The 27,046-nt window shown below is 48.0% G+C and overlaps 1 protein-coding gene across 1 annotated transcript in view; it reads left to right on the top strand.

Annotated features, from left to right (window-relative positions):
* Positions 1 to 27,046, top strand: part of ush2a (Usher syndrome 2A (autosomal recessive, mild)) — a 1,730,413-nt gene that overhangs the window by 1,222,895 nt on the left and 480,472 nt on the right. The window contains exons 42-43 of the mRNA XM_072506478.1: positions 14,303 to 14,631; positions 16,588 to 16,710. Of these exons, the coding sequence (XP_072362579.1) occupies positions 14,303 to 14,631; positions 16,588 to 16,710 (452 nt within the window). The remainder of the gene's footprint in view (positions 1 to 14,302; positions 14,632 to 16,587; positions 16,711 to 27,046) is intronic.

The following is a 27,046-nucleotide window of genomic DNA, read 5'->3' as shown; positions in this document are numbered from 1 at the left end:
GAGTGAGGTGTTATCTTTGAAAATAGTACATTTGTGAAGCTAAGAGGGGAGTAAAGGACTTTTATATTATAATCCAACATTTCATGTTTAATAAATGTTTTTTTCTTATTGTTAAGAATAATTGGCAGTTGGGGAAGCACGGTGACACCGTGGTTAGCACTGCTGCCTCTCGGCACCGAGGTCCCAGGTCTAATCCCAGTCCCCGATCACTGTCTGTGTGGAGTTTGCACATTCTCCCCGTGTCTGCGTGGGTCTCACCCCACAACCCAAAGATGTGCAGATAAGTGTATTGGCCACCCTAAATTGCCCCTTCATTGGAAAAAAAAAGAATTGAGTATTCTAAATTTATTGAAAAAAGAAAAAAAAAGAATAATTGGCAGTTGTGCGACTCTGTTCCTCCACGGTTTCTAAAACAAGTAGAAGTCGGGCAGCACGGTGTCACAGTGGTTAGCCCTACTGCCTCACAGCTCCTGGGACCCAGATTCAATTTCATTCTTGAGTGACTGTCTGTGTGGAGTTTGAACTTCCCCCCCCGTGTCTGCGTAGGTTTTTTCCGGGTGCTCCGGTTTCCTCCCACAGTCCAAAAATGTGCAGATTAGATGGATTGGCCATGTAAAATTGCGCCTTAGTAGGGTTACTGGGTTACAGGTATAGGGTGGAGGCATGGGCTTAAGTAGGGTGCTCTTGCCAAAGGCCGAAGCAGACTCGGTGGGGCGAATCACTGTATGATTCTATGATCTTGATCTTTTGAGCCAGGGTTCCGTTCTCGAATCTTCCCGTCCAGTAGTAACAGCAACTGAGATTATAACACTGCTCTTTCATGCACTCCAGTTGCTGCCACATATAGATCGCTGTGAGCTTCGTCACTATATTATGGGAGGAGCTCCATGGACTCCTCCACTTACATTCCATGAGCTCTCACAACTTCAGGGAACACTGAGAGACGGTTATACATCTCTTCCTTGATCTCCAACTATCGAGCCTCAAACTGTGACTTCTGAGGCCCAGCAGAACATCACTGTGACTGTCCACTCCCCTTCAAATGGAACTGTCCCCTGACCTCTCTGTCTCTGACACCTCCTCCTGTGTATTAGTACTGTACTCTTCATCAGTGTCATTATTTGGGCACACGCATGGAGCCACCGAGGTGGCAGTATCTGTGCTGGTGGATGGTGCACGAGTCAAATGTGACAGTGCATCCTCACACTTCTATTCCTCCTGCTGCTGTTCAAGGATTTCCTCAGAGTAAAGAGGTTTACTGATTCCTGAGGCTTGTATGAAACAAAAGGATGTGATCAGAGCTGGCCTTGGAGACTTTGAAGCTTCTGCAGCACTGACGCCTTCTCCACAATACTGTGCTCAGCATGCTCTCGGATGAGTCATTGTGAAGGCTGCTAGCATTTCCCCGTGCTCCACCTGCAACCCTCCCTTCTCCCTCAGACATTATGTGCCCATTTTTCCTGCAGGAACAAGGAGAGGGAGATATGGTACTGTAGTCTTGCATGGAGAAGAATAGTTTTCCCAGATGGAACAAAGCAGCATGTTGGACTTGTCATCTGTCCCCATAAATACTGTAGACTGAATTCTGCTGATTGGGCGAACAACCCAACATCGGCTGGAACAGTGGGTTACGGCATGCACAGGCGGCCGGCAGAAACAAGCTCCTCAATTTTACAGTGGCAGCCAAATAAATCCGTTCTATTGCGGACAGCAGCTCACCCCCAATGGCTGTCAATCCAATCAGTGGGAGATCAGGAGCCTCAGCAGTACGCCCAGGAGCAATTGTCATCTCTAAGGCAGCCAGGGGTACTGTCGTTTACTCTCAGAAAAAGGCTAGGGCTGTGGGGGCTGCTTTTCCTGCCCATGATCGCTTCTTTGTTTCTACAATACTTCAGCCCTGAATGCAGACACATTCAGTGGGGGAGATGAGCCAGGTTGAACCATCAATTTGGTTGTTGAGGGGTTTCTGATGCAGCAGAGCAAAGGTTCCAAGGAGTCTGGGATGGTTTCATAAATTTAGTGATGCTGGGCCACCTTTCAGAGGCGCATTTCAATATTGCACAGCAACAAGTGTTAAAGTACGAATGTCAGTATTCACACTCGGAGCCGCATCTTTAAGCCACCTCAACATCTGCCAACTACGGTGTCGATCGACCTTCAGTTTTCAAACAAAGATAGCAGCTGATATGGGGCTTTCATTGGAAATGCTCCATCCCAACATTGAATTGGGTCTGCGAAAGTGGCAGCAGACCCGACTCCAGGTCAGGTCAGTTTAAGGCCCCGGGGACCACAAAATTGTGCTACCTGAAAGCCCAGAGACGTGTTTGGACACAACCTGGACATGGTCCTGATTCCCACTACCTACAGGAAAGTTGGACCTAAACTGTTTCCAGTCTGGCAAGTAAATTGTATCAGTGCTGGCACATTTTCAGTTTTATCAATTGCTTTAATTTTTCGAATAAGTTTCTTCTGAGACAGTTCATCAACCACCTTCTGAAAATCCACATAAGGCTATTTATCCTTTCCGATCCAACTAGTAAATTTCTCAAAAAAATCCTCTGCAACCAGTGAATATTTCCAGCCATTACCTTGAGTCAAAAAGTATGAACAAAGATAACAAAAGGTTCTACGTAAGTGCACAAATACAACACTGGTTTTGACACACAAAGTAGATAAGATTGCTAACAAATGCGCTGAATGCAAGTGTAGAGCCACATAAGCCCATAATGCCAATACCAATAGTGTATGGAAGAAAGAATGCAGAATCAGATTGTCCTTCAGTTGAGACTGTTTATTTAGTGCCATGGAGACAGAGTTTCAAACATTGGCTTCCACTATGGATAGCAAGAGGTCAGAATTACTCCCCTTGAGATGCTATTACTGTATTTGTAATGGGTGCATGGATGAATATTTACATTATTGTCTGTGTTGCTTTTCTGGAATCATTGCCATCAAAATAAGTAAAATCTGTCAGGAATCTAACCTACATGACCCACTCACTAAGTTTATCTTATGGCAATTCTATTATTCTGTCAACCATAATACTTTTCTTTGTGTCTCTTTTCAAAATCCATTGAGAGTCCCAATTGGTTCTAACTATAACAGAAGGATTAATGTTATCAAGATGTACATAATTCATTTTAAAGTGTACCAGCCATTTTCCACAGGATATATATGTTTCACAATTTACCTATAACCGGGTAGATTTTCTGATGATGTGGACGTTTTGCAGAATCAGGCCTCTGACCTTGCACGCTGGATTTGCCTTTTGCTCGATTTTCTGATGACCCTTTTTGGGAAAAGGTGGGCCTTGATTTGCATGTGCTCAACCTGCTTTACAAGTAAAAATTATGCAAATTATGCCCCATTCTGTAAACTATAAATTTGGGCACGGCAGCATCCCTTATGAGACATTAGCCTATAATAAACACGCATAGTCATTTCCAGGCTTACTTTGTCTATTTTGGAGACTCATTTTAAAACCACCTTGCCATAGTTTGCATTGAAATTATTTACAAGACTGATCCTTTTATTCACCAATTGTGTTGGTTTCTGTGCAACCCTTCTAAATCTCCTTCTTTGGCTGAATGTTTAATTTTGTGAAATCGCATTTTTGCAAATGACCTCTGGTCATTTTATTACATTAAATGTGCTACGATTTGTGAACATTTAATTTTGCCTGAAGAGAGAAATTCTGCAAACTACATTTTGTTTTGGGATGTTGTAATAATGCAGGATGGGTATTCCTTGAACCATTCCAATGAACTCAATTAACGAGATGCAGAGGGCCATTTTATGAAGGCACACCATCTTCAGGTGTGGGGAAGGAGTGCAATATGTTGCAACAACTGAGAATTTTGTTTTACAGCACACTCTGTTGGGGAGGTGTAAATACAATGTGTTCAATAATGGCTACCAGCTCAGGAAAAGAACACACTTTTTGCAACTATTTCTTTTTGCCATTTCCAGGCCGCTTCGTTCCACAACAGCTTATTGCCTCTTATCAAAAGCAGACTCTGGATTTTATTGTTCCTTAGGCCTCCTGCAAACATGAAATTAAGGCCGATATTCTAAATTCACACCCTTTACTCACAGCGCTGAGGGAGTTTATTTAATCTGAGAATGTAATCTGCAATAGTCTCACTTGGCAACTGCTTCCTTTGACAGAATATAACTCTCAATGCAATTTTGTTCTTAGTTGTGTCATAATATGGGTCCAGTATTTCATTAATTTGAGCATATTCCATCAAGTTGGGATTTCTCAGACAACATTGATTAAAATTTCCTTTAGCCACATTCCTATTTTATTCACTTTCAACCAAATGTGTAACCTTTGTTTGTAATTATTCCATCCTCGTTGTCAGGACTGAATTCCCCAGTTGACCCCAAATATGTCTTCAGTGCCATTGTTTTTAATTGCATACTGTGACAGAAAGCAGTTCAGTTAACTTAACATCTGTCACAGGGAAAAAGTTTGAAACTATTATTAAAAATGTTAAAGCACTTCCGGTGGTGGCCATGGAGTGAGTGGTTGCACATTTGGCAGCTCCCGCTAGAGGCGGCTTTTTTGGGGTCCTTTTTCCTGGTTGCCTTATGGATGTTTTGGAGAAATAAAATGCAGTGGTGGTGGGGGAAAGCTATACTCCACTGGTGAGGCTGATGGTTGCACCACGGACCAGAAGTGGTCGAAAAGGTAGGAGCTGTAGGATCAAGAAACTCTTTGTGCGACACAGGGGAAGATGGGGGAGAGTAAGGTGTCGGCCCTACCAGCCCAATGGTAGACAGAGCAATTGGTGAACTTTCTAAATGAAAAATTCAGCCAACAGAGGAGGAAGGCGCAGGAGGACCTGGCGAAGGCGGTAGACCCACTGAAAGAGGGGAACGACCGTGTAGAGCTGAGGCGGGGGACCCAGAGACGAGACAGGGGATCCAGAAGGTGCAGGAGGTGGTGGGGGAGCACGAGGAGCAGCTTACCTCATTGGCCGCCGAAGTTGGGATGCTGAGGGAGACCCATAAGTGGCTCAAGGAGAAAGAAGTGGATTTGGAGAACCACTCCTGGAGGCCGACACCTAGAAGACGACCGAGGGCATAGGGCGCTGATGAAGAAACTGCAGTCGACAGAGGCGCCAAGGGTAATGGTGGTGAGGCTACACCGTTGGTGAGGCTACACCGTTTTTTGGATAAAGAGAAGATCTTGCGAGACTTCCGGTGGCGACTATGAGTCGCACATTTGGTGGCTCCCGCTCTGGCCGGACATTTGGACCTTTTTCCCTGATTTTTGTGCGGTTTTGAGCACTGGCTTTGAAGGCACAGATAATTTGGTACTGGACCCACACATTGGTGTATGGAATGAAGAACCCCAAGGGATCGAAAAGGAAGAAATAAGAAGATAAGCAAGGGCTGGGTGGAGGTTGCGGCTGAAGACAATATGGCTGATGTTCGGATCCCTGCTGCGACGGCCCAACCATCAACGGAGGAGCTGATGCAGGTCCGCCAAGAGGGCTTTGCTAGTCAGAAACGGGACTGTCTTGACCCGATAAAGGAATCGATCGATCGGCTGGAGAGCAGGCTGGATGCCCAGGATCGGACGATTCAGAAACTGGAGAAAGCGCTGGCAGACCAGGAGGAGCACCAAACGGCGGTTGAGCTGGAGGTGGGATGCTGAAGGATTAGCAAAAAAGGCTGCTGGGGAAGGTAGAAGACCTGGAGAATAGAGCTCGCCGGCAGAACTTAAGAATTGTCAATCTCCCGGAAGGGACTGATGCTGGTGCGTTTGTGGCGAGTATGGTTCAGAAGCTTCTGGGGGTGGGGGCTTTTCCCCGACCATTGGAGGTGGACAGGGCGTACAAGGCGGTGGCGAGGAAGCTGCGGTCGGCGGACCCCCAAGGGCGATGATGGTCCGGTTCCACAGGTTTTTGGACAAGGAGTGTGTTCTCCAGTGGGCCAAGCATACTAGGAGCTGCAAATGGGACACTAGCATTTTGCATGTTTATCAGGATCTGAGTGTGGAAGTGGCCAGAAGGAGTGCAGGCTTCAATCTAGTTAAGGCGTTTCTGTTCAAGAAGAAGGTCAAATTTTGGCTGCTATACCCGGCGCGTCTTTGGGTTACGCACGAGGACCAGCACCATTATTTTGAGTCGCCCGAAGACGCAATGGACTTTGCCAAGAAGAAAGGGCTGGTGCTGAACTGAGAACTTTTTATTTTAAGTTGTAACTTTTCTGAGTGATGTTTATACGTTTTGATTGTCGTTTTTCTTCTGCATTCGAGTTAGGTTGAAGATGGGGGAAGTAAAAGTTATTCGGCTGCTATGGGTTTTCGGTGTTTTGGTGGGGTGGCTGGTGGGGCTGTTTACTTTTTATTACTTTGATTTGCACTATTGGGGGTTTCTTAGTGGGGTTTTTCATTTTGGGTTATTTCTTATGGTAATTGGGCGATTGTTTGGTCGATTTGATGAGGGAAGTGGTTTTGATGGGCGGGGGGGGAGTGAGGGAACAATGGGTGGGAGACTTCTTGGCGCCGGAGGCGAGGGCCACCAGCTAGCTGGGTGAGCTAGTCTACGGAAGCACAGTGGGGGGTGTGTATATGATCAATATATGGCAGGGGTTAGGTTACAAAGCAGTGTACAAAGCTAGGGGGGGAGGGGGAGTTACTCTGCTGACGAGGGAGGGACTTAGGTTTTGGGACAGAGAGGAGGTCGGGGGTGGGAGCTGCCAGGAGGCGGGCTGATGGAGACGCGGCACATGGTCTGGAGGTGGGCCCAGGAAAGGGGATGGCTGATCGGCGGGGGGGGGGGGGGGGGGGCACGGTGCCCCCCAACTAGGCTGATCACCTGGAATGTTAGGGGGCTGAATGGGCCGGTCAAGAGGGCACGTGTGTTCGTGCATCTGAGGGCTCTGAAGGCGGACATGGTAATGTTGCAGGAGACACACCTGAAAGTGGCGGTTCAAGTCAGGCTATGGATTGGGTTGGGTTGGGTCAATCAGGTCTTTCATTCGAGGCTGGACACCAAGACGAGAGGGGTGGCGATTTTGATCAATAAGCTGGTGCAATTTCAAGTGGGCAGAATAGTCTCAGATGGGGGGGGTTAGCAGTAAGCTGGAGGGGAGGAAGGTAGTCTTGGTTAATTTGTACGCGCCAAACTGGGACGCTGTGGAATTCATAAAGAGGGTGCTGGGGAAGATACCTGATCTGGACTCGCACAAGTTGGTTATGGGAGGGGATTTTAATACAGTCATCGACCCCGGCCTGGACTGGTCGTGTTAAAAAACGGGGAGGGTGCCAGCAATGGCAAGGGAACTGATAGGGTTCATGGAACAGATGGGGGTGGGGGAGGGGGGTGGGGGGGGGGGTGGGGGGGTCGACCCACGATGGTTTAGGCAGCCGACGGGGAAGGAGTTTTCTTTTTATTCGCATGTTCACAAGGTTAATCCCAGATTGACTTTTTCATTCTGAGCAGGGATTTGCTGGCGGGGTGGTGGATTCGGGGTACTCGGCCATCACTATTTTGGATCATGCCCCACACTGGGTGGAACTGCAGGTCAGTGAGGAGAGCTTCCAGTGGCCGCAATGGAGGTTGGACCTGGGCTTGTTGGCAGACGAGGCGGTGTGCGACAGGTTGAGGAAGTGCATGCAGAACTACCTGCAGGTCATTGACACGGGGAAGTCTCAGCAGCGGTGGTCTGGGAGGCGTTGGAGGCAGTGGTGAGAGGGAGCTGATTTCGATCCGGGCTCATAGGGACAGGACGGATAGGGCAGAAATGGACCGACTGGTTAAGGAGACCCTACCGATAGATAGGAGGTATGCGATGACCCCGGGGGTGGAGCTCTTAAGGGAACGTCAGAGGCTGCAGGTGGAGTTTGGGGTGCTGTCCACAGGTAAGACAGTGGAGCAGCTTAGGAAGGCGAGGGGTGCATTCTACAAACATGGGGAGAAGGCCAGCAGAATGCTAGCACAGCAGCTTAGTAAGAGGGAGGCGGACAGGGAAATAGAGAGGTGGTTGATGGGGATGGGAATTTGGTAGGGGACTCGGCAGGGCTAAACAGGGTGTTCATGGACTTTTATAGTAGGCTCTATTGCTCGGAACCCCCCACATGGCCTGACCAGGGTGGGTCACTTTGAATGTGAGAGGGCTGAATGGGCTAGTCAAGCGGTTGCATGTGTTTGCACACCTGAGGAGCTTGAAGGAGGATGTGGCATTTCTCCAGGATATGCATTTGAAGATTGGGGACCAGATAGGGCTGAAGAATGGGTGGGTTGGACAGGTTTTTCAATCAGGGTTCGATATGAAGGTGTGGGGAGTGGCGGTGCTAATAAATAAACTGGTAGCTTTTGAGGTGAGGAATGTTGTGGTAGATCCGGGGGGAAGATTTGTGATGGTGAGCGGGAAATTGGAGGGGATGCCAGTGGTCTTGGTGAACTTGTAATTGTGATGATGCTGAATTTATGAGGGGGGTGTTGGGGAAGATCCCGGACCTGGACTCACACCGGTTGATCATGGGCGTGGGGGTGGGGTGCGTGGGGAGATTTTAATACGGTTATCAAGCCGAGATTGGATCGGTCGTGTCCGCGTTGGGGAGGGTGTCGGCGGTGGCAAATGAGCGAAGAGGGTTCATGAAGCGCATGAGGAAGGTGGAGGTTTCGGAGGCCGAGAGCGAAGGAATTTTCGTACCCATGTGCACAGGGTGTTCTCTCAGATTGATTACTTTGTGGTGGATAAGACTCTGCTAGTGGGGGTGGTCAATTCGCCGATTGTGTTCTCTGACCACTCGCAGCATTGGGTGGACTTGCAAGTGGACCGGGGAGGGTGGCCCAGCTCCCACATTGGAGATTAGACCTGGGGTTGTTAGCAGGCGAGGAGGTGTGCGAGCAAGTGAGGGTTGCCATTCGGGGGTATATGGGGCTGAATGATACGGGTGAGATTTCGGCTGCCATGCTATGGGAGATGCTTAAGACAGTGGCCAAGGGGGTGTTTATAATGAACCGGGTGCACAGGGATAGGATAGAGTGGGCAGAGATGGCTAGGCTGTGGTGGAGAAGATCCTGCGGGTAGATAAGAGATACTCGGAGTCTTTAGCACGACTTCTGCGTCTTGAGTGGTGGTGGCCAAGGCATGGCTTAATCTGTGATGACCATGGCTGAGGGCCTCAATGTCATGTCGCAGTTGCTGAGGGACATGTCCCTGATGCAGGTGGACATTGCAGAGGCACTCCAGAGCATGGCCTAGTCACTGAGGAACACCGCTGAGGACGTCGACACCATGTTGCAGACAAAGGGGAGCTGCTAGGACTGGTAGAGGCAGATGGCTCAAAGGCCGCTGGAGCTCACTCCAGCTACCCCTCCATCCCATGGAGACCCCCTGGGCCCTACATGCATCTTCTGGCGCATCACAAGGGCAGTGGGCAGAACATGGTGGCACAGCGACGCCAGTGACACCGGTAAGTCGGCTGGGGCCCTTCGGCTCTAGGCTCTCCAGAGGACGTCCACCAAGAGCACCAAAGACCACAGGGCACGGAAAGCAGCGGGCTGTGCATCCTGGGGACACACTTAGATGTAGCACGAGAACACGAAAGATCAAGAAGGGGAGGCGCACTGAGTGGGCACTCGTGAGTTCACTTTCTGTAGATTGGGGGAACGGAAATGTAAAATGTTCACTATTAAAACATGTAACACCTAATACATGTGAAGCCTCTGTTAAGTTAATCTTACTTTAAACGGTAGGTACCTGACTGCCTTGAATTTGTCTGAATGGCCTGCTATAACATTTTTAAAAATATATTTTTATTAAGGCATTTATAAATATATACATAAAACACAACCAAAATCAAAAAAAAGAGAACAAACAGGAAGTCTCTTAACAAATAAATAATAACCCACCATCCCACCCTCTCTACCGTTCCCCTCTATCCACCCTAACTCCCCTGTTTTAAACCCCTATACCCCCCACCTCCCCACTGCTGATGTATTAACTATCTTTGAAGAAGTCAATAAATGGCTTCCATCTCCGGACGAACCCCCGCAGACCCTCTCATGGCAAAGTTGATTTTTTTTTCCAGCTTAGGAAATTCCGCCAGGTTGCCGATCCACACCCCCAGCTTCGGCGACCCCGAGACCCTCCACTCCAACAAAATACATCTCTGGGCTACCAGGGAGGCAAAGGACAACACATCGGCCTCTCTCACCCTCTGGATTCCCGGGTCTTCTGACACTCCGAAAAACGCCACTTCTGGACTAGGGACAACGTTCACCTTCAGTACCTCAGACATTACGTAGCGAACCCCTGGCAGAATCCCTCCAGCTTCGGACAAGCCCAAAACATGTGGACATGCTTCAAAGGCACCCCCTGCGCACTGCCCACACTATCCTCCACCCTCTCAAAGAACCTGCTCATTCTGGCCACCGTCATATGTGCCCTATGAATTGAATAAGGCTAGCACACGAAGAGGATGTTTTCACTCTCCTCAGAGTCTCCTCCCATAACCCAGCCTCCAACTCCCCCCGTAGCTCTTCCTCACACTTCCATTTAACTTCTATTGGGGCCCCCTCTCAGTCCATTAATTCCTTATAAATCTCCGACCCTCACCAAATCCTGTTTTCAACACCACCATTTCCTGCATTCCTGGGGGCGGCAGGTCAGGAAAGGACGGTGCCTTCCCAACATAATCCCATTCCTATAAGTACCAGAATCCATTCCCTCTGGACAGCTCAGGCTCCTCTTCGAATTCCTACAGACTTGAAAAGCTGCCCCCCCCCCCCCACAAGGAGGTCCCCAACCGTTCGATTCCCGCCTGCCGCCACCCCCGGAACCCCGCATCCAACCCCCCCCCAGTGCAAATCTATGATTCCCACAAATCGGTGTCCAGACCGAGGCACCATCCAGCCACCACCACCACCGGGCTCGTGGAGTACCTGGCTGGCGAGAACGGCAGAGGCGCCATCAGCAGTGCCCCTAAACTAGTGTCCTAACAAGAGGCTGCCCCCATCCGCTCCCAGACCAGCATCTCCCCCACTACCCACTTCCTAACCATGGCTATTCGCTGCCCAGTAATAGTTCATTAAGTTTGGCAAGACCAGCAAACCCCCCCCCCCCCGCCTCCAGCAGCACCTTCTTTACACATGGGGATTTCCCCACCCAAACAAACCCAAAATCAGGGCATTGACTTTCCTAAACAGGCCTTTGGAATAAAAGTCGGAAGGTTCTGAAAATCAATAAAAACCTCGGAAGCACTGTCATTTTCACAGTTTGCCCATCCCACCTCTTTAAATTCCCTTCTTCTGCTCTACAAACCACGCCAGGTTCAACTTGTACAGTTGTCCCCATCCCCGCACCACCTGGATGCCCAAGTATCTAAAGTTCATCCCCACCACTTTAAATGGCAGCTCGCCCAGCCTCCCCTCCTGTCCCCTTGCTTGAATCATGTTTAACTTATACGCAGAAAAGCGGCCAAATTCCTCTAAAATGTTCATGATTCCCCCTGACGCCTCCCAATGGGTCTGAAATGTAGAGTATCCCTTTCCAATTCCTTGATGCCCTAAGCGCCATTGCCAATGGCTTTATCGCCAGAGCAAAAAACAATGGGGAGAGTGGGATCCCTGCCTTGTCCCACAAGGCAATCCAAAATACCCCAAACTCACTCGATTTGTCCTAACACTCGCTACCGGTGCCTTTCATAGCGACCAGACCCAATCCACCAACCCCTGCCCGAACCGTCCCAGTACTTCCCACAGATATTCCCATTCTACCCAATCAAAGGCCTTCCCTGCATCCATAGCGACCGCCACCTCCACCTTCTGTCCCACCGGGGGCATCATAATCACATTCAATAAGGGCCTAACGTTCGCCAACATAGGCCTCGCCTTTAAAAACCTTGTCTGGTCCTCCCCAATCACCCAAGCACACAGTTCTCAATTCACGAGGCCAAGATCTTTGCCAACAGCTTGGCATCCACATTCAGCAACGCGATTGGATGGTAGGACCCAAACTGCTCCGGGTCCTTATCCCTGGGAGAACCTTGTCCAGAGGCTCAGCATCTGACTGCGACCCAGCTGAGTCCTGGGATCCAGCAGACCTCCTGCTGTCTCCATTGGATGTTCCTGCCGCCACCTGGTATGCATCAGCAACTGTGTGGTTCTCACCAGATTGTGCCCCAGAAGCCTGTCCACGAATGTCACCCACCGAGGTGTGTGTATCTGCACTGGTGGAAGGTGGGGGTGATAGTTGTAACATCTCAATAATGGTCTCCACGGAGCTCTCCTCCAAGGTAGTCTCTTGGGTGGCGGTGACGACTCCGAATGGCCTAGCCTCATTGGATGGAGATCATGTGAGGCAATGGACATGTGGTTAGTGAGAGGGAAGGACCATTTTGTCTGACATAAGCACGTCACTTGAGACAGGTGTAGTGATCTATACATGGGTATGTACAGAAGGGGCTGATGGGTAATGAAAGACCACCAGGGGGCAGCACTAGCATGTATAAAAGAGGGACGCAGACAGCCCTCTGGCTCTATTGGCTGATTTGACTGTGAGAACAGGAATAGAAATTTAGCTCAGGGCTGCTATGTGGTCAGGCCTAGTTGTAGAACATAGAAAAGTTGTAACCTTTCTACTAGTGCAGTTCTTTAAGTAAGAGCTTAAGCAGCTATTTAAGTTGTGTTGCTCAATAAATCTTCTATAAAACTTCTGGACGACTTCGAGCCTTCTTCCAGAGCGTCTACTGTAACTGAGTTGAGTAGCACAGATTACCTTCTCTACAGGTAACAAAACAACAGGTCAACTGGGTAAAGGGGCAGTGGATTCTCATCTCTGTGGCAATGGCCAACCTCACAGTCGGTGACTGCTCTCCTCAGACAACCCCACGATTTCCAGGGCCCTTTCCACTTATAGGGTGAGGACTTGGATCTGTGGCATCCGCCCCCGTCTTCGCCCTTTCCCTTTTATTATGGACTATCTTCTCCTATGGGACAAAGAGAGGGCACTGTGCGTTGCACTCTTGATGGGTCAGGGGCATGTGTGAGCACCACACCTGGACATGAATGGCTTGTGCTGGTGAATGGTACCAGGGGGTGCTGAGGAACAAGCACAAAGATGAGATGTGGGAGGGTGATTTGTGGAGGGGGGGGGTTGGGAATTTGAGGGGTGGCAGGCAGAACTTATGCCAGGAGGGAGGTGGTAACTTACCCTTGCAGCTCAGTGGATGTCGTTGGTCTTCTTCTGACATTGGAGGCTGGTCCTCTTGGTCATGCTGCCCGCACTGATAGCTGCTGCCACAGCCTCCCAAGCGGCATTGCTGACCCTGATGCTGGTCCTCTGACCCCCTCAGGGGAACAGGGTGGCCCGTCTCATTGACGATGTTGAGAAACCTGACCAGGTTGGCATCGCCAAAGTGAGAAGCAGTACTGTGCACCACCATGCTTGTGTGCTGACTGCGAGCGAATGGTGAGGAAGCATTTAAAAATTGCTCCCCCTTGTTAGTGGCGACCTGCTGAGGCTGAGTCCAGCAAATCAGATAGCGGATGGGCCAGTAATAGTGAGAATCTCATGGGGGTTCATTTTTGGCACAAAATGCCATTAAGCACAGGTCGCAATCTTGCCAATGTGGCCGTCGGGGAACACCCCACCAAACACGCCCAAATTGACACTCAGAAATGTTTCCGTTGAATCGTGCCCCATATGTCCTCTTCACAACGTACTCTCTTCTCTATCTTTGAATTCATCAGCAAATTTTGCAACTACACATCCTGCCCCTTCATCCACATCTAGTCTAGTATACTTTTCTGATATTTCTTTCCCTATTGCATACAAAGAAATCTTGCAGATATTGTTTGCCTGAAAACATCACAGTTAATACTGACACCAAAAGAATGGGCATTCGGTAACCAAAATATGAGTACGTAATGGAATAAGACAGGCATTGCCAGTGTTCTCTCCTGTTGGCACTTCTCCTAACATTCTGATCAAGAACTGATTAAACTTATCCCAGTTGTGGTAGGCAAATTTGGGCATGAGTTAGATGTAGAATTTGCAGTGAATAGTTTGTCACGCAAACAGATAACTCAGTTATAACTTGCAGTTCTATTTGTAGTTCACTATTATTTGCCACAGTGATTTAAAATTTTCAAGCAATTAGAGCAAATCGAGTGAAATAAGTGTATGAAGTGTTTTGGCAAGGACATTGCCTCTTTGAAAACCACAATACATTAAACTTGGCAGCTGCTAAGCAGCGAGATACTTTTTGTAGTTTACTGACATTTATGAACAGCTATATCAACATGAATTTGGTTACACAATGTAACTTTTTTTGCAGGTTACTTGGCGAGCTCCACTGATGATAAACGGTGAAATCCTTCATTATGAAATCCAAATGCCCAATCCACACATCACAATTTTGAATACCTCAGTGCTGCAGTACACTGTGATGGATCTAGTCCCTTTTACCAATTATTCAGTGACGATTGTTGCTTGCACCAGCGGCGGAGGATTCATCGGGGGCTGCACTGAAAGTTTGCCAAGTGGAGTAATTACTCACCCCACAGTTTCCCAGGGTATTAGCCCCTTGGTTGCAACGCCCATTAGCGAGTCATATATTTCTGTTTCATGGCGGGCTCCCACAAGATCAAATGGACCTAATGTAAGGTATGATTTTTCCATCTATTGTATTGTTGAGCATCCTCCATTTCGTGTTTTTCAAAGAAAAAGGCAGGCTGTTTGAAAGATTCTCTTTTTCAAATGATAAACTTTATCAAGCATGTGAGATAGACAAGAGATCGGACGACACAATGGGCAGATTTTAATCCAACTGGGCAGCTGATATTATTAACTTTATGAGACCAGAGCTACTTTGAGGTCCTGGCCTTAAAATATATCTGGGGCGAGATTCTCCGACCCCCCCGCCGGGTCGGAGAATCGCCGGGGGCTGGCGTGAATCCCGCCCCCGCCGGTTGCTGAATTCTCCGGCACCGGTGATTCGGCGGGGGCGGGAATCATGCCGCGCCGGTTGGTGGGCCCCTCCCTGCGATTCTCCGGCCCGGATGGGCCGAAGTCCCGCTGCTAGAATGCCTATCCCGCCGGCGTGGATTAAACCACCTACCTTACCAGCGGGACAAGGCGGCGTGGACGGGCTCCGGGGCCCTGGGGGGGGCACTGGGCGATCTGGCCACGGGGGGTGCCCCCACGGTGGCCTGGCCCGCGATCGGGGCCCACCGATCCGCGGGTGGGCCTGTGCCGTGGGGGCACTCTTTTCCTTACGCCTTCGCCACGGTCTCCACCGTGACGGAGGCGGAAGAGACTCCCTCCACAGCGCATGCGCGGGGATGGCGTGAGCGGCCGCTAATGCTCCCGCGCATGCGCCGCCCGGCAATGTCATTTCCGCGCCAGCTGGCGGGGCGGAAATCAGTCTGGCGCAGGCCTAGCCCCTCAAGTCAAGGGCTCGGCCCCCCAAGATGCGGAGGATTCCGCACCTTTGGGGCGGCGCGATGCCCGACTGATTTGCGCCGTTTTTGGTGCTGGTCAGCGGACATCGCGCCGATACCGGAGAATTTCGCCCCTGGTCTCAGTCCCTATGAGTGTTGCTTCTGGTGGGATTGTTGAGTGCCATATTTGGTGCTCATACCCTAAGATGCGTACAAGTCCTGATGTGTGCTTCTGATGAAGTGTAGAGCTGTTTCAGAATGAGAGAGAAGTAACAAATTGGGATAATGATAAATCTGAAGCACTAAGACTTCAATATGGTCACTACAATCCAGCTTTCTGATTTACACGATGGAGCCTGTTAGACTTGCATGTGCCCTCCTATGGGCAAAACATCCATTCTCTAGGAAGTAGATTTTATGACAGCATAATTTTGGAAGTGCACAGTACAGAGCTGGTTGAAAAAAAAAGTTGGATTCATTATCAGACAACCAATTGTTTTTTGAATATACACCAGTGAGGCAAACACGTAATTTATATGATAGTTCCATGATCTACCATCCAACTAATTTTGAGATGCTTTGCTCCAAATATACCACGGCAGGAGCTTTGGTACAAGCTGAAGCAAAAATCAGACACAACCAATTTTAGCATCAGGCTTATGGCGGCATTCGGGTGTGAACCTCAGATTCATCTTCAGTATAAACAATCGACAAAACAGTTACCTGCCCTTATCTACTAAGCCAGGATTGTCAGTCTAATATCAATGGGCTCAGTCCTTTAAGCAGTGTGTTAAGTGCTCAGGCAAGTTCATTAAACAAACATGACTGAGGGTTGAACCAGAGCTCTGTGGGATTAAAACCTTTGACTCTATAGTAGAAGGTAAGGCTTTTGCCTTGGTATTTCCTAGCTGTGCCATAAGATTACTCATTATGTAGTTCACATTTGCATTTTGGAAGTTATATTTCCATGCAATGACAATAACAAATAATAGAGTATAACATTATGATCATATTTAAAGCCTACATAGTATATCAGTACTGTACCGATTTATAAAAGTATATATATATATTTAAAAAGAAACTAGGTGAAAATCAGTTAAATTATTATTTTTAGCAGCAAATATCAATTGTTGTGAATATTGGATTTAATAATTATATTGTGCAACCTGTGTTTTTTCAGATATGAGTTGCTAAGGCACAAATCCAAACAACCACTTGCATCAAATCCCCCTAAAGATTTAAATCTTTGGCTGAATATTTATTCAGGGACACAAATGTACTATGAAGATAAGGGTCTTAACAGGTTAGATTAAACTACATCAGCTTCAAACAAATTATGATTTGATTAACAATTCATTTAATGTGTGCTGCTTTCTGCTCTTCAGCATTTCTAATATTTTGAACAACTACTTGTTATATAAAATGTGCTTGGATTAAAATTAAACTGACCGACCAATGTTTCTGCTGTTCTTCGAAGCTATCCTCACCTTGCCATGATTTTGCTTTTCAGCTATGTCCTGTTATGGAACAATTTTGTTGCGTATAAGTCACATATGTTGTATTTTGAAACTAACAAACATCAAATATATGCCACCTATCTTTTTGTTCCACATCATCACATTAAAATATAATTTAAATGCAACACACTCATGTTTTATTGATCTATTAACATGATATGGGATGATTACGTGCAATGCTAGGCAACAGTCATTGAATACAACTTATTTCAAATCAATTTATGTTACACGAAGGCTGGAAAATGTAAAGTCTTTTTTTCCCTTCAGTGGCCTTAAATCAAACTGATGTACAATATTTCTCAAACAATGGTAGCACGTATAGTTAAAAAGGGGGAAGAACTCCTGAAAAAGAGATCCGACAATTCCAAATAGCCCTTTAGAAAATGAGTGTATGGAAATACTTTTTGCTGAATTATTATTGCTGTTGCCGGGACATTACTGGGAGAATGTTGCTGACTGCGTTTAACAGAAGATGAACTAGAATGTCATCAATCATTGTGCAGTGGCCTGAAATGTGTGATAAATTTCTAATAATTATTGAGATCTAGCTCTGATTTCATGCAACCAAACTTCCCCTGTTGCTCCAATTAAAATTATTCTCAGAATTGAAGTCTATCGTCCACATTGTTAATGAGGTGTGTCATTGTAAACTGCTTTTCATTATTTGCGGTAAGCATTTGCAATCTATTTTCACTTTACAAGTTGATGATTATTAAAGTATAGAACTGCAGAAGTTAATCATCTAATAAAATGTGCGCTGGTACAAGGAGTATATTTCCATTTCAGTCATACATATTATAAATTCTAAATTCTAATTACAATTTAGACGATGATTCTATTTTATGTTTTTATGCCATCTGGAGATTCCTACAACGGAGAACCAAGGAATTTAACTTTTAATTTTGTGTATTCAGATTATCAGTATTCCGTGAAAGTTCACAAAAAATTACACAGAGTTCTCATTAACTTTAAAATCCCTTTATTAATTTCTCCCAGGGCAGCACGGTGGCACAGTGGTTAGCACTGGGTTAGATCCTGGCCCAGGTCACTGTTCGTGTGGAGTTTGCACATACTCCCCGTGTCTGCGTGGGCCTCACCCCTACAAACCTAAAGATGTGCAGGGTAGGTAGATTGGCCATGGTAATTCCCCTAAATTGGAAAAAAGATTAATTGGGTACTCTAAATTTAAGAAATTATTAATTTCTCCTTTCTTGTAAATTTTTTTGAATATATCTGTTCCAAAATTGAGACCTAATTAGCAAGGTAACTTGGGGGGTTATTATACTTGTATAACAAGGGGGTTATTATACTTGTATCTGTGAGGCAATTGACAACATTATGTTAATTTATTGCTGTCAAAATAACGATGAGGCTAATGTCGCTCACCATTATATATGTGTAAATAGTACAGTAACTTCTGGAAAGAGGCAGATAAACTGTTAAATACAGTTATCCAACAGTTACTATCCGAGTTGCTTCATGCTATCTTTAGCTTTGTGAAAACTGAATTTCACTGACTGCCTCACTATTGACATGTATTTTTTTAAATATAAATTTAGAGTACCCAATTCATTTTTTCCAATTACGGGGCAATTTAGTGTGGCCAATCCAACTAGCCTGCACATCTTTCGGTTGTGGGAGCGAAACCCACGCAACCACGGGGAGAACGTGCCAACTCCACATAGACAGTGACCCAGAGCCGGGATCGAACCTGGGACCTCGGCGCCGTGAGGCAGCAGTGCTAACCCACTCCGCCACCGTGCTGCCCTACTATTGACATGTATTGAATTTTGTAAAATTGTTGTGTTTACAGAGTGGGTATGAAGTAAGCCTGCCAGAGATATTTATTGCTGATAATCACAGTTGTAAGTACCCCCTTTACCCCTTCAGAGTACATAGAAAATAGAAGCAGGAGGAGGCCATTAGGCCCTTTGAGCCTGCTCTGCCATTCATTATGGCCATGGTTGATCATCAACTTCAATACCCTGATCCTGCCTTACCCCCATAAACCTCTGATCCCTTTAGCTCCAACAGCTATATCTAATTCCTTCTTGAAATCGCACGTTTTGGCCTCAGCTACTTTCTGTGGTAGTGAATTCCACACATTCACCATTCCCTGGGTGAAGAAATTCTCCTCACCTCAGTCCTCCAAGGTTTACCTTTTATTCTCAAACTATGAACCTTAGTTCTGGACTCCCCCACCACCGGGAACATTCTTTCTGAACCTACCCTGTCGAATCTTGTTAGAATTTTATAATTGTCTATGAGATCCCCTCACACACTTCTAAACTCCAATGAATATAATCCTTTTTTTTAATAAACATTTTATTGAGGTATTTTTGGTATAGTAACAACAACAAAATAAACAATATACATGAAACCATAAACATAGTGCAAAAGCCGTTTACCTTTCGTACAGGTCCACCGTTATTACCCCCCTACTCTAACCTAAACTACCCGCACCCCCCCCCCCCCCCCCCCCCCCCGGTCTGCTGACGATTAATTTTCCGCAAAGAAGTCAGCAGTCGGTTGCCACCTCCGGGTGCACCCTAACAGTGACCCTCTCAAGAGACAAACTTAATTTTCTCCATACAAAGAAAGCTAGCCATGTCCAATAGCCAGGTCTCCGACTTTGGGGGCTTTGAGTCCCTCCATGCCAATAGTATCCGTCTCCGGGCTACCAGGGAAGCAAAGGCCAGAACGTCTGCTTCTTTCTCCTCCTGGATTCCCGGATCTTCTGACACCCCGAAAATCGCCACCTCTGGGCTCTGCGCCGCCCTTGTTTTTAAAACCTTGGACATGACGTCCGCAAACCCCTGCCAAAATCCCCTAAGCTTTGGACATGTCCAAAACATGTGAACATGGTTCGCTGGTCCTCCCGCGCATTTTGTGCACCTGTCCTCCACCCCAAAGAATCTGCTCATCCGGCCCACTGCCATGTGAGCCCAGTGAACAACCTTAAATTGTATCAGGCTGAGCCTGGCACATGTTGTGGACACGTTGACTCTACTCAACGCATCTGCCAGTAGACCATCCTCTATCTCACCTCCTCAGCTACTCCTCCCACTTGCGCTTCAGCTCCTCGGTCTGCATCTCCTCCAACCCAATAAGCTCCTTATAGATGTCCGAGATGCTCCCCTCCCCTACCCACCCTCTGGAAATTACCCTGTCCTGAATCTCCCTCAGCACTACGAGCGGGAAGGTTGACACCTGTTTACGAAGGAAGTCTCGCACCTGCAGATACCTGAATTTGTTTCCCCTCGCCAACCCAAACTTTTTCTCCAATGCTCTCATACTCGGAAAGCTCCCCTCTATGAACACATCCCCATCCTCTCAATCCCCGCTCTCCACCATACCCAGAACACCCCAACCATACTCCCCGGGGCAAACCGGTGATTATCACAGATTGGGGCCCACACCGATGCTCCCACATGCCGCCACCACTGGCCCCAAACTCTCAGGGCTGCCGCCACCACGGGCTGGTGGAGTACCGTGCCAGCGGGAGCGGCAGAGGTGCAGTTACCAATGCCCCCAGACTGGTGCCCTTACAAGAAGCCGCCTTCATACGCACCCATGCCGACCCCCCCCCCCCCCCCCCCCCCAACCCAACCCACCATCCACTTCTGGATCATGGCTACATTAGCCGCCCAGTAATAGTTGCTAAAATTTGGCAGCGCCAGCCTGCCCTCTCCCTGACTGCGCTCAAGGATTACCTTCCTTACCCGTGGGTTCTTGCCCGCCCAGACGAAGCCCGTGATCACTCTGTTGACCTGCTTAAAAAAGGACCGCGGAATAAAGATGGGGAGACACTGAAATACGAATAGGAATCTTGGGAGGACCGTCATTTTCACCATTTGCACCCTCCCGGCCAGAGACAACGGAAGCGCGTCCCTTCTCCGAAAATCGTCCTTCATTTGGTCCACTAGTCGGGCCTGATTCAATTTATGCAGCCGGTCCCATTTCCGCGCCACTTGGATGCCCAGGGACCTAAAACCTCCCCCTACTGACCTAAACGGCAGCTCTCCCAGTCGCATCTCCTGTCCCCTCACCTGAACCACAAACATCAAATTATTTTCCATATTTAGCTTATACCCCGAAAACCGGCCGAATTCCCCTCGAATCTAAAGGATTTCTTCCATCCCCTCTACTGGGTCCGAAATGTACAGAAGCAGATCATCCGCATAGAACAACTGTGCTCCACGCCCCCCCCCCCCGCCCGACCAGTCCCCTCCAGCCCCTTGTGGCTCTCAAAGCAATTGCCAGTGGCTCTATAGCCAGCGCAAACAACAGTGGGGAGAGGGGGCATCCTTGTCTCGTCCCCCCGTGCAGTCTAAAATAGTCCGAAGTTGTCCTATTCATCCGTACACTTGCCACAGGAGCCTGATACAGTAACCTGACCCAGTCAATAAAGCCCCGCCCATATCCGAACCGTCCCAGTACCTCCCACAGATAATCCCATTCTACCCGATCAAAAGCCTTTTCTGCATCCATTGCGATCACTACCCCCACCTCCCTACCTTTCGGGGGCATCATGATCACATTTAAAAGCCTTCTTACATTGGCCACCAACTGCCTCCTGTAGCCATCTGGGATGGCCACGTCGTGATTACAAAATGGACACTTGCAAAGAATGCAGGGAAAATTGGACAATACTGAGAAACAAGAAGGTGCAAGGTCTGTCTGTTGATTAGAGCTTTAGCTCTCAGACAGGACAGAAACTACTAAGCCATCTACATTCTAATGAGCCATCTCCGGGGACAAAAAGGAAACATTTAGATACACAATGTTAAGGCAGACACCCCGGCGCCAGAAGAGACGAAAAGAAAGCAGACCGACGGTCACGTAGGACATGCCCAGCAATCAGGGAACCACCTCTCTATTGGAGGAAAATCGATACGAATGATTGGGAAAGGCCCAATTAATTGAGGCCAAGTTCAAGGCCCACCCAAAAGCGTGCAAAGCCCTTTTGAGTACATAAGCACTCACCAAAGAGAGAATCTTTCTTCTTTGGCCTTCACTCAGCAAAGAGAGACCTGCCGAGTTGCTGCATCAGACCAAGTAAGTTCCAAGTCAACGCACGCTATGAGATAGACGCTCCTAGTTGCTATCCTATAAACAGCTCAACCCAGCAGCCTGAGACCCGAGCAATGGCCAGTATTCCTCTGACTGAGTGGGCACCCGAAGCTAAGTATAGGCTTTAGTTTAGTGGTAGTTTAGTTTGTAGAGTTTATGCATGAGTAGATTTGACTGTGTGTAAATAAATGAGCATTGCTTTTGAACTTACTAACTGGTGTATAGAGTCTTTGATCAGTATTCGGTTCTGAACCTTGTGGCGGTGTCAAAAGATACCTGGCGACTCTTGAGCAAACGTAATTAAACAGAGCCAAATTAAGAGACAACACCAAAGAGAGTGTTGATGGGACTCAACAGAAGTGGCCTAACCACTCCGAGAGAACCCAAAATTTGAATTGAGAATCCAATTGGAAACAGAAAAACCACAAGCGTAAGAACAGTACTGATCAAGCCTCCGAGATTTGGAAGTGTGTTAATGCATGCGTACTAACAGGGGTATAAGGTATACCTGAGAGATTTTGTTGCGTAAAACTGTCTGAAATTAGCGAAAGCCGTACCCGTGTTTACATCACCACTTTATCACCCCCTGTTCCAAATTCAGTAGAGAACCTAGATAGAGAAAATGGCAATGAAGGCAATGGGAACGCCTTATGAACCCCCAGGAATTCGAGGTCGCAGCGACCAGTAGAGTAGGACAGTGTCCCGTTTGGGAAGGTGAGATCAGGAAATATCTCACAGGGAAAGGATGGCCCCTTTGGAGTGAATTCTGTGCTAATGAGGAAACAGGTCCCGGGAGTATAGGACATACTTGGTGGGAGAACCTGTCAGAGATCCACAAGAAGAGCTCAGGGAAAGCTCGCAAGCTGATGGCAATTGTGTCCTGTTTGGCACAATTGCGAGGCACAGAGGCGGTCGTTAGGAAGCTCCCTAGAGAGTAGAGGAGAAAGACAGAAGTAGTGAGGTAGACGTGAGCGAGGTAGAGAAGGAAAATCGAGATTTAAAAAAGCAGTTAGCAGCAAGGGACAGAGAAGTGGATGATGCCAAGTGGGCACATCAGTCTTGTCTCGCGCATTTGAACAGTTTTCAGACGCAATACAATAAGGCCTACCAGGACACGTAACGTGCGGTCTTGGTAAGACAAGAGACAGAACAGCAAGTCGAAAAATTGCAGAAAGAGTGCAATGATCTGAAAGCAGCCCTACGAGCACTCCATATTTCCACGACGGAACAAAGGCAGCGCTCTGTAGACCACGCAAAGTGCCGGAAGCAAATTGCAGAATTGCAATCTCTGCTTTCCGTTCAAAATGGATTTCAAAGCACATTTGGACCACAATGAGACCAGGAAAACGGCCCCGACTTGCAGGAATTAAACGAGACTGCCCATAGATACGTACATGGGAACGCAGGAAACCCCCCAGAAAAGGAAAGCGTCCCAACCTCCAACCGAACAGGCAGAACACACCCCCATGAACCCTGTAACCAGGGTCACAGCAGGAGAAGTAGATTTCCTTTACACAACCCCGTTAACCGTGACCCAATTACGGGACGCGTGTGGAAAAATTACACCGTTCCTTCCCACTTTAGACCCCCACCAATGTTTCGCTAAAGTCAAACAGCAGGCTACCATGTACGGCCTGGACGAAAAGGAGCAAGTGAAGCTTACAGTTTTAAGCCTCGACCCTTCAGTCATGGCAGCCCTTCCCGACCCACAGAATGCAGGAGGAGGCACACTCCAAGAGATGCACACAGCGATCCTGGATGCGATCGGCTTTAACAGAGGAGACCACATGGAAGGCCTAAATAAATGTAGGCAAAAGAAGACAGAGCACCCCACAGCATTTGCTGGACGCTTGTGGATTCACTTCACCGCAGTTTTTGGAGAGTTCGCCCACGCCCATTTGTCCGCAGATAATACGGCCAAATGGACCATAATTCTAGTCTCCCATGCCACAGACGCAGGTCGAAAAGCTTGCGCAAATTATGACCCCTCAGATGAGGCCCACAATGACAAATGGGTTTTGAAGAGATTGTCCCGCACTTGGGAGCAATCAATTGCAGGCAAAACTGCATTTATAACACCCGATGAAAAGCAGGCAGAGATGAACCCAGTTAAAGCGCACCAGAACCCCACATGGGTAAATGAGGGCAGGAACAGCCCACCCCAGCCCAAAGCTCAGGAATGTTACAACTGTGGACAGTTAGGACAGTTTGCACGAGAGTGCAACACACCCCAGAAGCAGCAGAGAAGCCAACAGACAGGCACCCTAAACAAGAATAGGGCAAAGCCGATCCATATCATTAGCGCCCATTCAGAGAATGCAGACATGAACGGCACCGACTGACGGTGTTCGGGCTCCCCAACTTGGGTCTGCAACACCTTTGGGACAAATCCGGTAGACCGGTAGTGGCAGGCAAAGTTCGGGGACAACCCGTAGAATTTAATTGGGACACAGGAGGGTCCCACACCACACTCAATTCCTCCACGATGTTTCAGCGAGACACGTGGCCCACAACAGACACCATCACACTCAGCGGTTTTACAGGCCATTTACAACAGGGACACATCACAGCCCCTGTAGCAATACAGATAGGGAACATCACGACTAAGCACCACATAGTTTTGGTTGATCTGCCCCAGACAGCAGAACATATCCTTGGGATCGATTTCATGAGATCCCACAACCTGTCTTTCAACCCAGTTAACAAGTGTGTTTGGAAAATGGCAAAGGCAGCACGAGCCCCCGCCATGCTCACAGTAGCAGCGGTAAACAGGATTAGCTCAGTAGGAGACTTCTGGTTCGACCCTCGAACCATTAGTACAGGCAAACAGGTTAGGGCAGTCCTGCAGGAACATAAAGCAGCCTTCGCACAGCACAAGCACGACTGTGGAAAATTGGCTGGCTTTGTGAACATTACACTCCCGACCCTAAACCCCAGAAGCAGTACGGATTTCCCCAGGAAGCAGAGGGAGAAATCTCCAAAGTAACAGAGAGTTTGTTGGATCAAGGCGTACTCAGATCAGTAGCCTCCACAAACAACGCACCAATTTGACCCGTCAGGAAACCCGATGGATCATGGCGACTGACCATTGATTACCGGGAACTGAACAAAGTAACCCCAGCAGCAGCCCCCACCGTAGCCACGAGTCCCGAGACCATGATCAAACAGGGACTCCAGTCAAAATTGTTTTCGGTTTTGGACATTAGTAACGGCTTTTGGTCCATTCCATTGGCTAAAGCGTACCAGTACAAATTCGCCTTTACATTCCAAGGGCAACAGTATACGTGGACGTGCCTTCCACAAGGCTTCCACAACTCCCCCTCCATTTTCCACCAACACCTGCCAAATAAATGGTTTAGCAAAATTTTCCCGCCCTGATTGTCTGGTCCAGTACGTAGACGACTTGTTACTACAGACAGACACAAAGGGAGAGCACATTTCGCTTCTCGCCGAACTCCTAGCACTCCTAAAAGAAATTGGTTGTAAAGTCAACCCCAAGAAGCCCAGATTGTGAAAGAAAAAGTGATTTACTTGGGACAGTGATCACTCATGGTAAACGCGAGATCGAACAAAAGAGAATTGACTCGATCGTCAAATTGCCCCTTCCCCACAATGTCTCAGCCCTCCGGTCATTTTTAGGACTGGTTGGCTACTGCCGAAACCATATTGACGGTTTTGTCACTAAAGCAGCGCCCCGATCCGACCTTCTCAAGAAGCAGGCACCTTGGGAATGGCTTCCACATCATACGGATGCGGTGGATGCTTTAAAAAGAGCACTCAGCACAGCCCCCGCACGACAGGTCCCAGATCCACTTTTCCCATACGCAATCAAAGTTGCAAGCACCGACCGAACCCTTTCGGCCGTGCTCCTCCAGGAACGCCATGACCAATTACGCCCCGTAGCATACGCCACACGCATGTTAGACCCTGTAGAGCAAGGATTTTCTGCCTATGAAAGGCACCTGCTCGCAGATTTTTGGGCAGTACAATACTTCGCCTACATTACAGGACTCAACCCCATCACCATCCTCACAGAATACACCCAGACACAAAGCGAACCAAGACCCACACCTTCCTTGCCGATAATTTGCAGTATGCAGGCACCCCTCATGAATGTGAGATCATCACCACTAAACACAACACAGGCCCATTTGTTCTCAAAACACCTCCCAGGAAAACAGGTAGTATACCCCAGAGACCCCAGCCCACAGACACCCCTGAAGATTTATGTGGATGGCTCTTCCACAAGTGTTAAATGGAAAGAGAATTACCGGTTGCGTTATATATGTAGAGGACTCACAGGGACGCGCCCTAGATGAGATTGCATTAAAGTTGCCAGGCTCTCAGGCAGCAGAGCTGGCAGCGATTGCTTACATTGTAGACCACCCCGACTCGTTCCCGACCCCAGCAGACATCTATTCAGATAACTTGTATGTATGTAATAGTTTGACGGAATTCCTACCCCTGTGGGAAACAAGAGGATTTGATTTTGTGGATGATAAACCCCTAGCCTCAGCCCCATTACTCCGCCATATCTTAGAGACAGCGAAGGATAGGAAATACGGAATAATTAAGGTTCGCAGTCATCACCGTTCTTCCCCTCTCCCTGGTAACATTAAAGCAGACGCCCTAGCAAAGGCAGGCTCCAGGCATGGTTATTTTTGGAACCCCCCCCCCCCCCCGAAAGCACCCTAGTACACGCAGCTCAGGTCTCACAGACCAATATTCAGGATTTAGCGAAGTCACAGAAAGAGGACGTGAAACTCAGGGAAGTTTTATAGGGAACCTTCCCACCCCGTACGACAAGTTTCAAAACTCAATCACCACACACGACGGTGTGATTTTAAAGGATGGCATTTATATAGTTCACAGCCAGGACAGGAACCAGATCATTTGTCAGTTCCATGACAATCATGGACACCAAGGAATTGAACCCACCCTAGCCCACCTCAGACTGCTTTGTTGGTGGCCTGATTTAAAAATCGATGTAACGCACTACATAGAGAATTGCTTAATCTGTGCCCAGAATAATCCGGACAGATATGCGAA

The sequence above is a fragment of the Scyliorhinus torazame genome, chromosome 1, assembly GCF_047496885.1.
Source record: "Scyliorhinus torazame isolate Kashiwa2021f chromosome 1, sScyTor2.1, whole genome shotgun sequence".
Classification (NCBI taxonomy): Eukaryota; Metazoa; Chordata; class Chondrichthyes; order Carcharhiniformes; family Scyliorhinidae; genus Scyliorhinus; species Scyliorhinus torazame.
The sequence above is the reverse complement of the archived record's forward strand: the minus strand, read 5'-3'. Positions and strand labels throughout refer to the sequence as shown.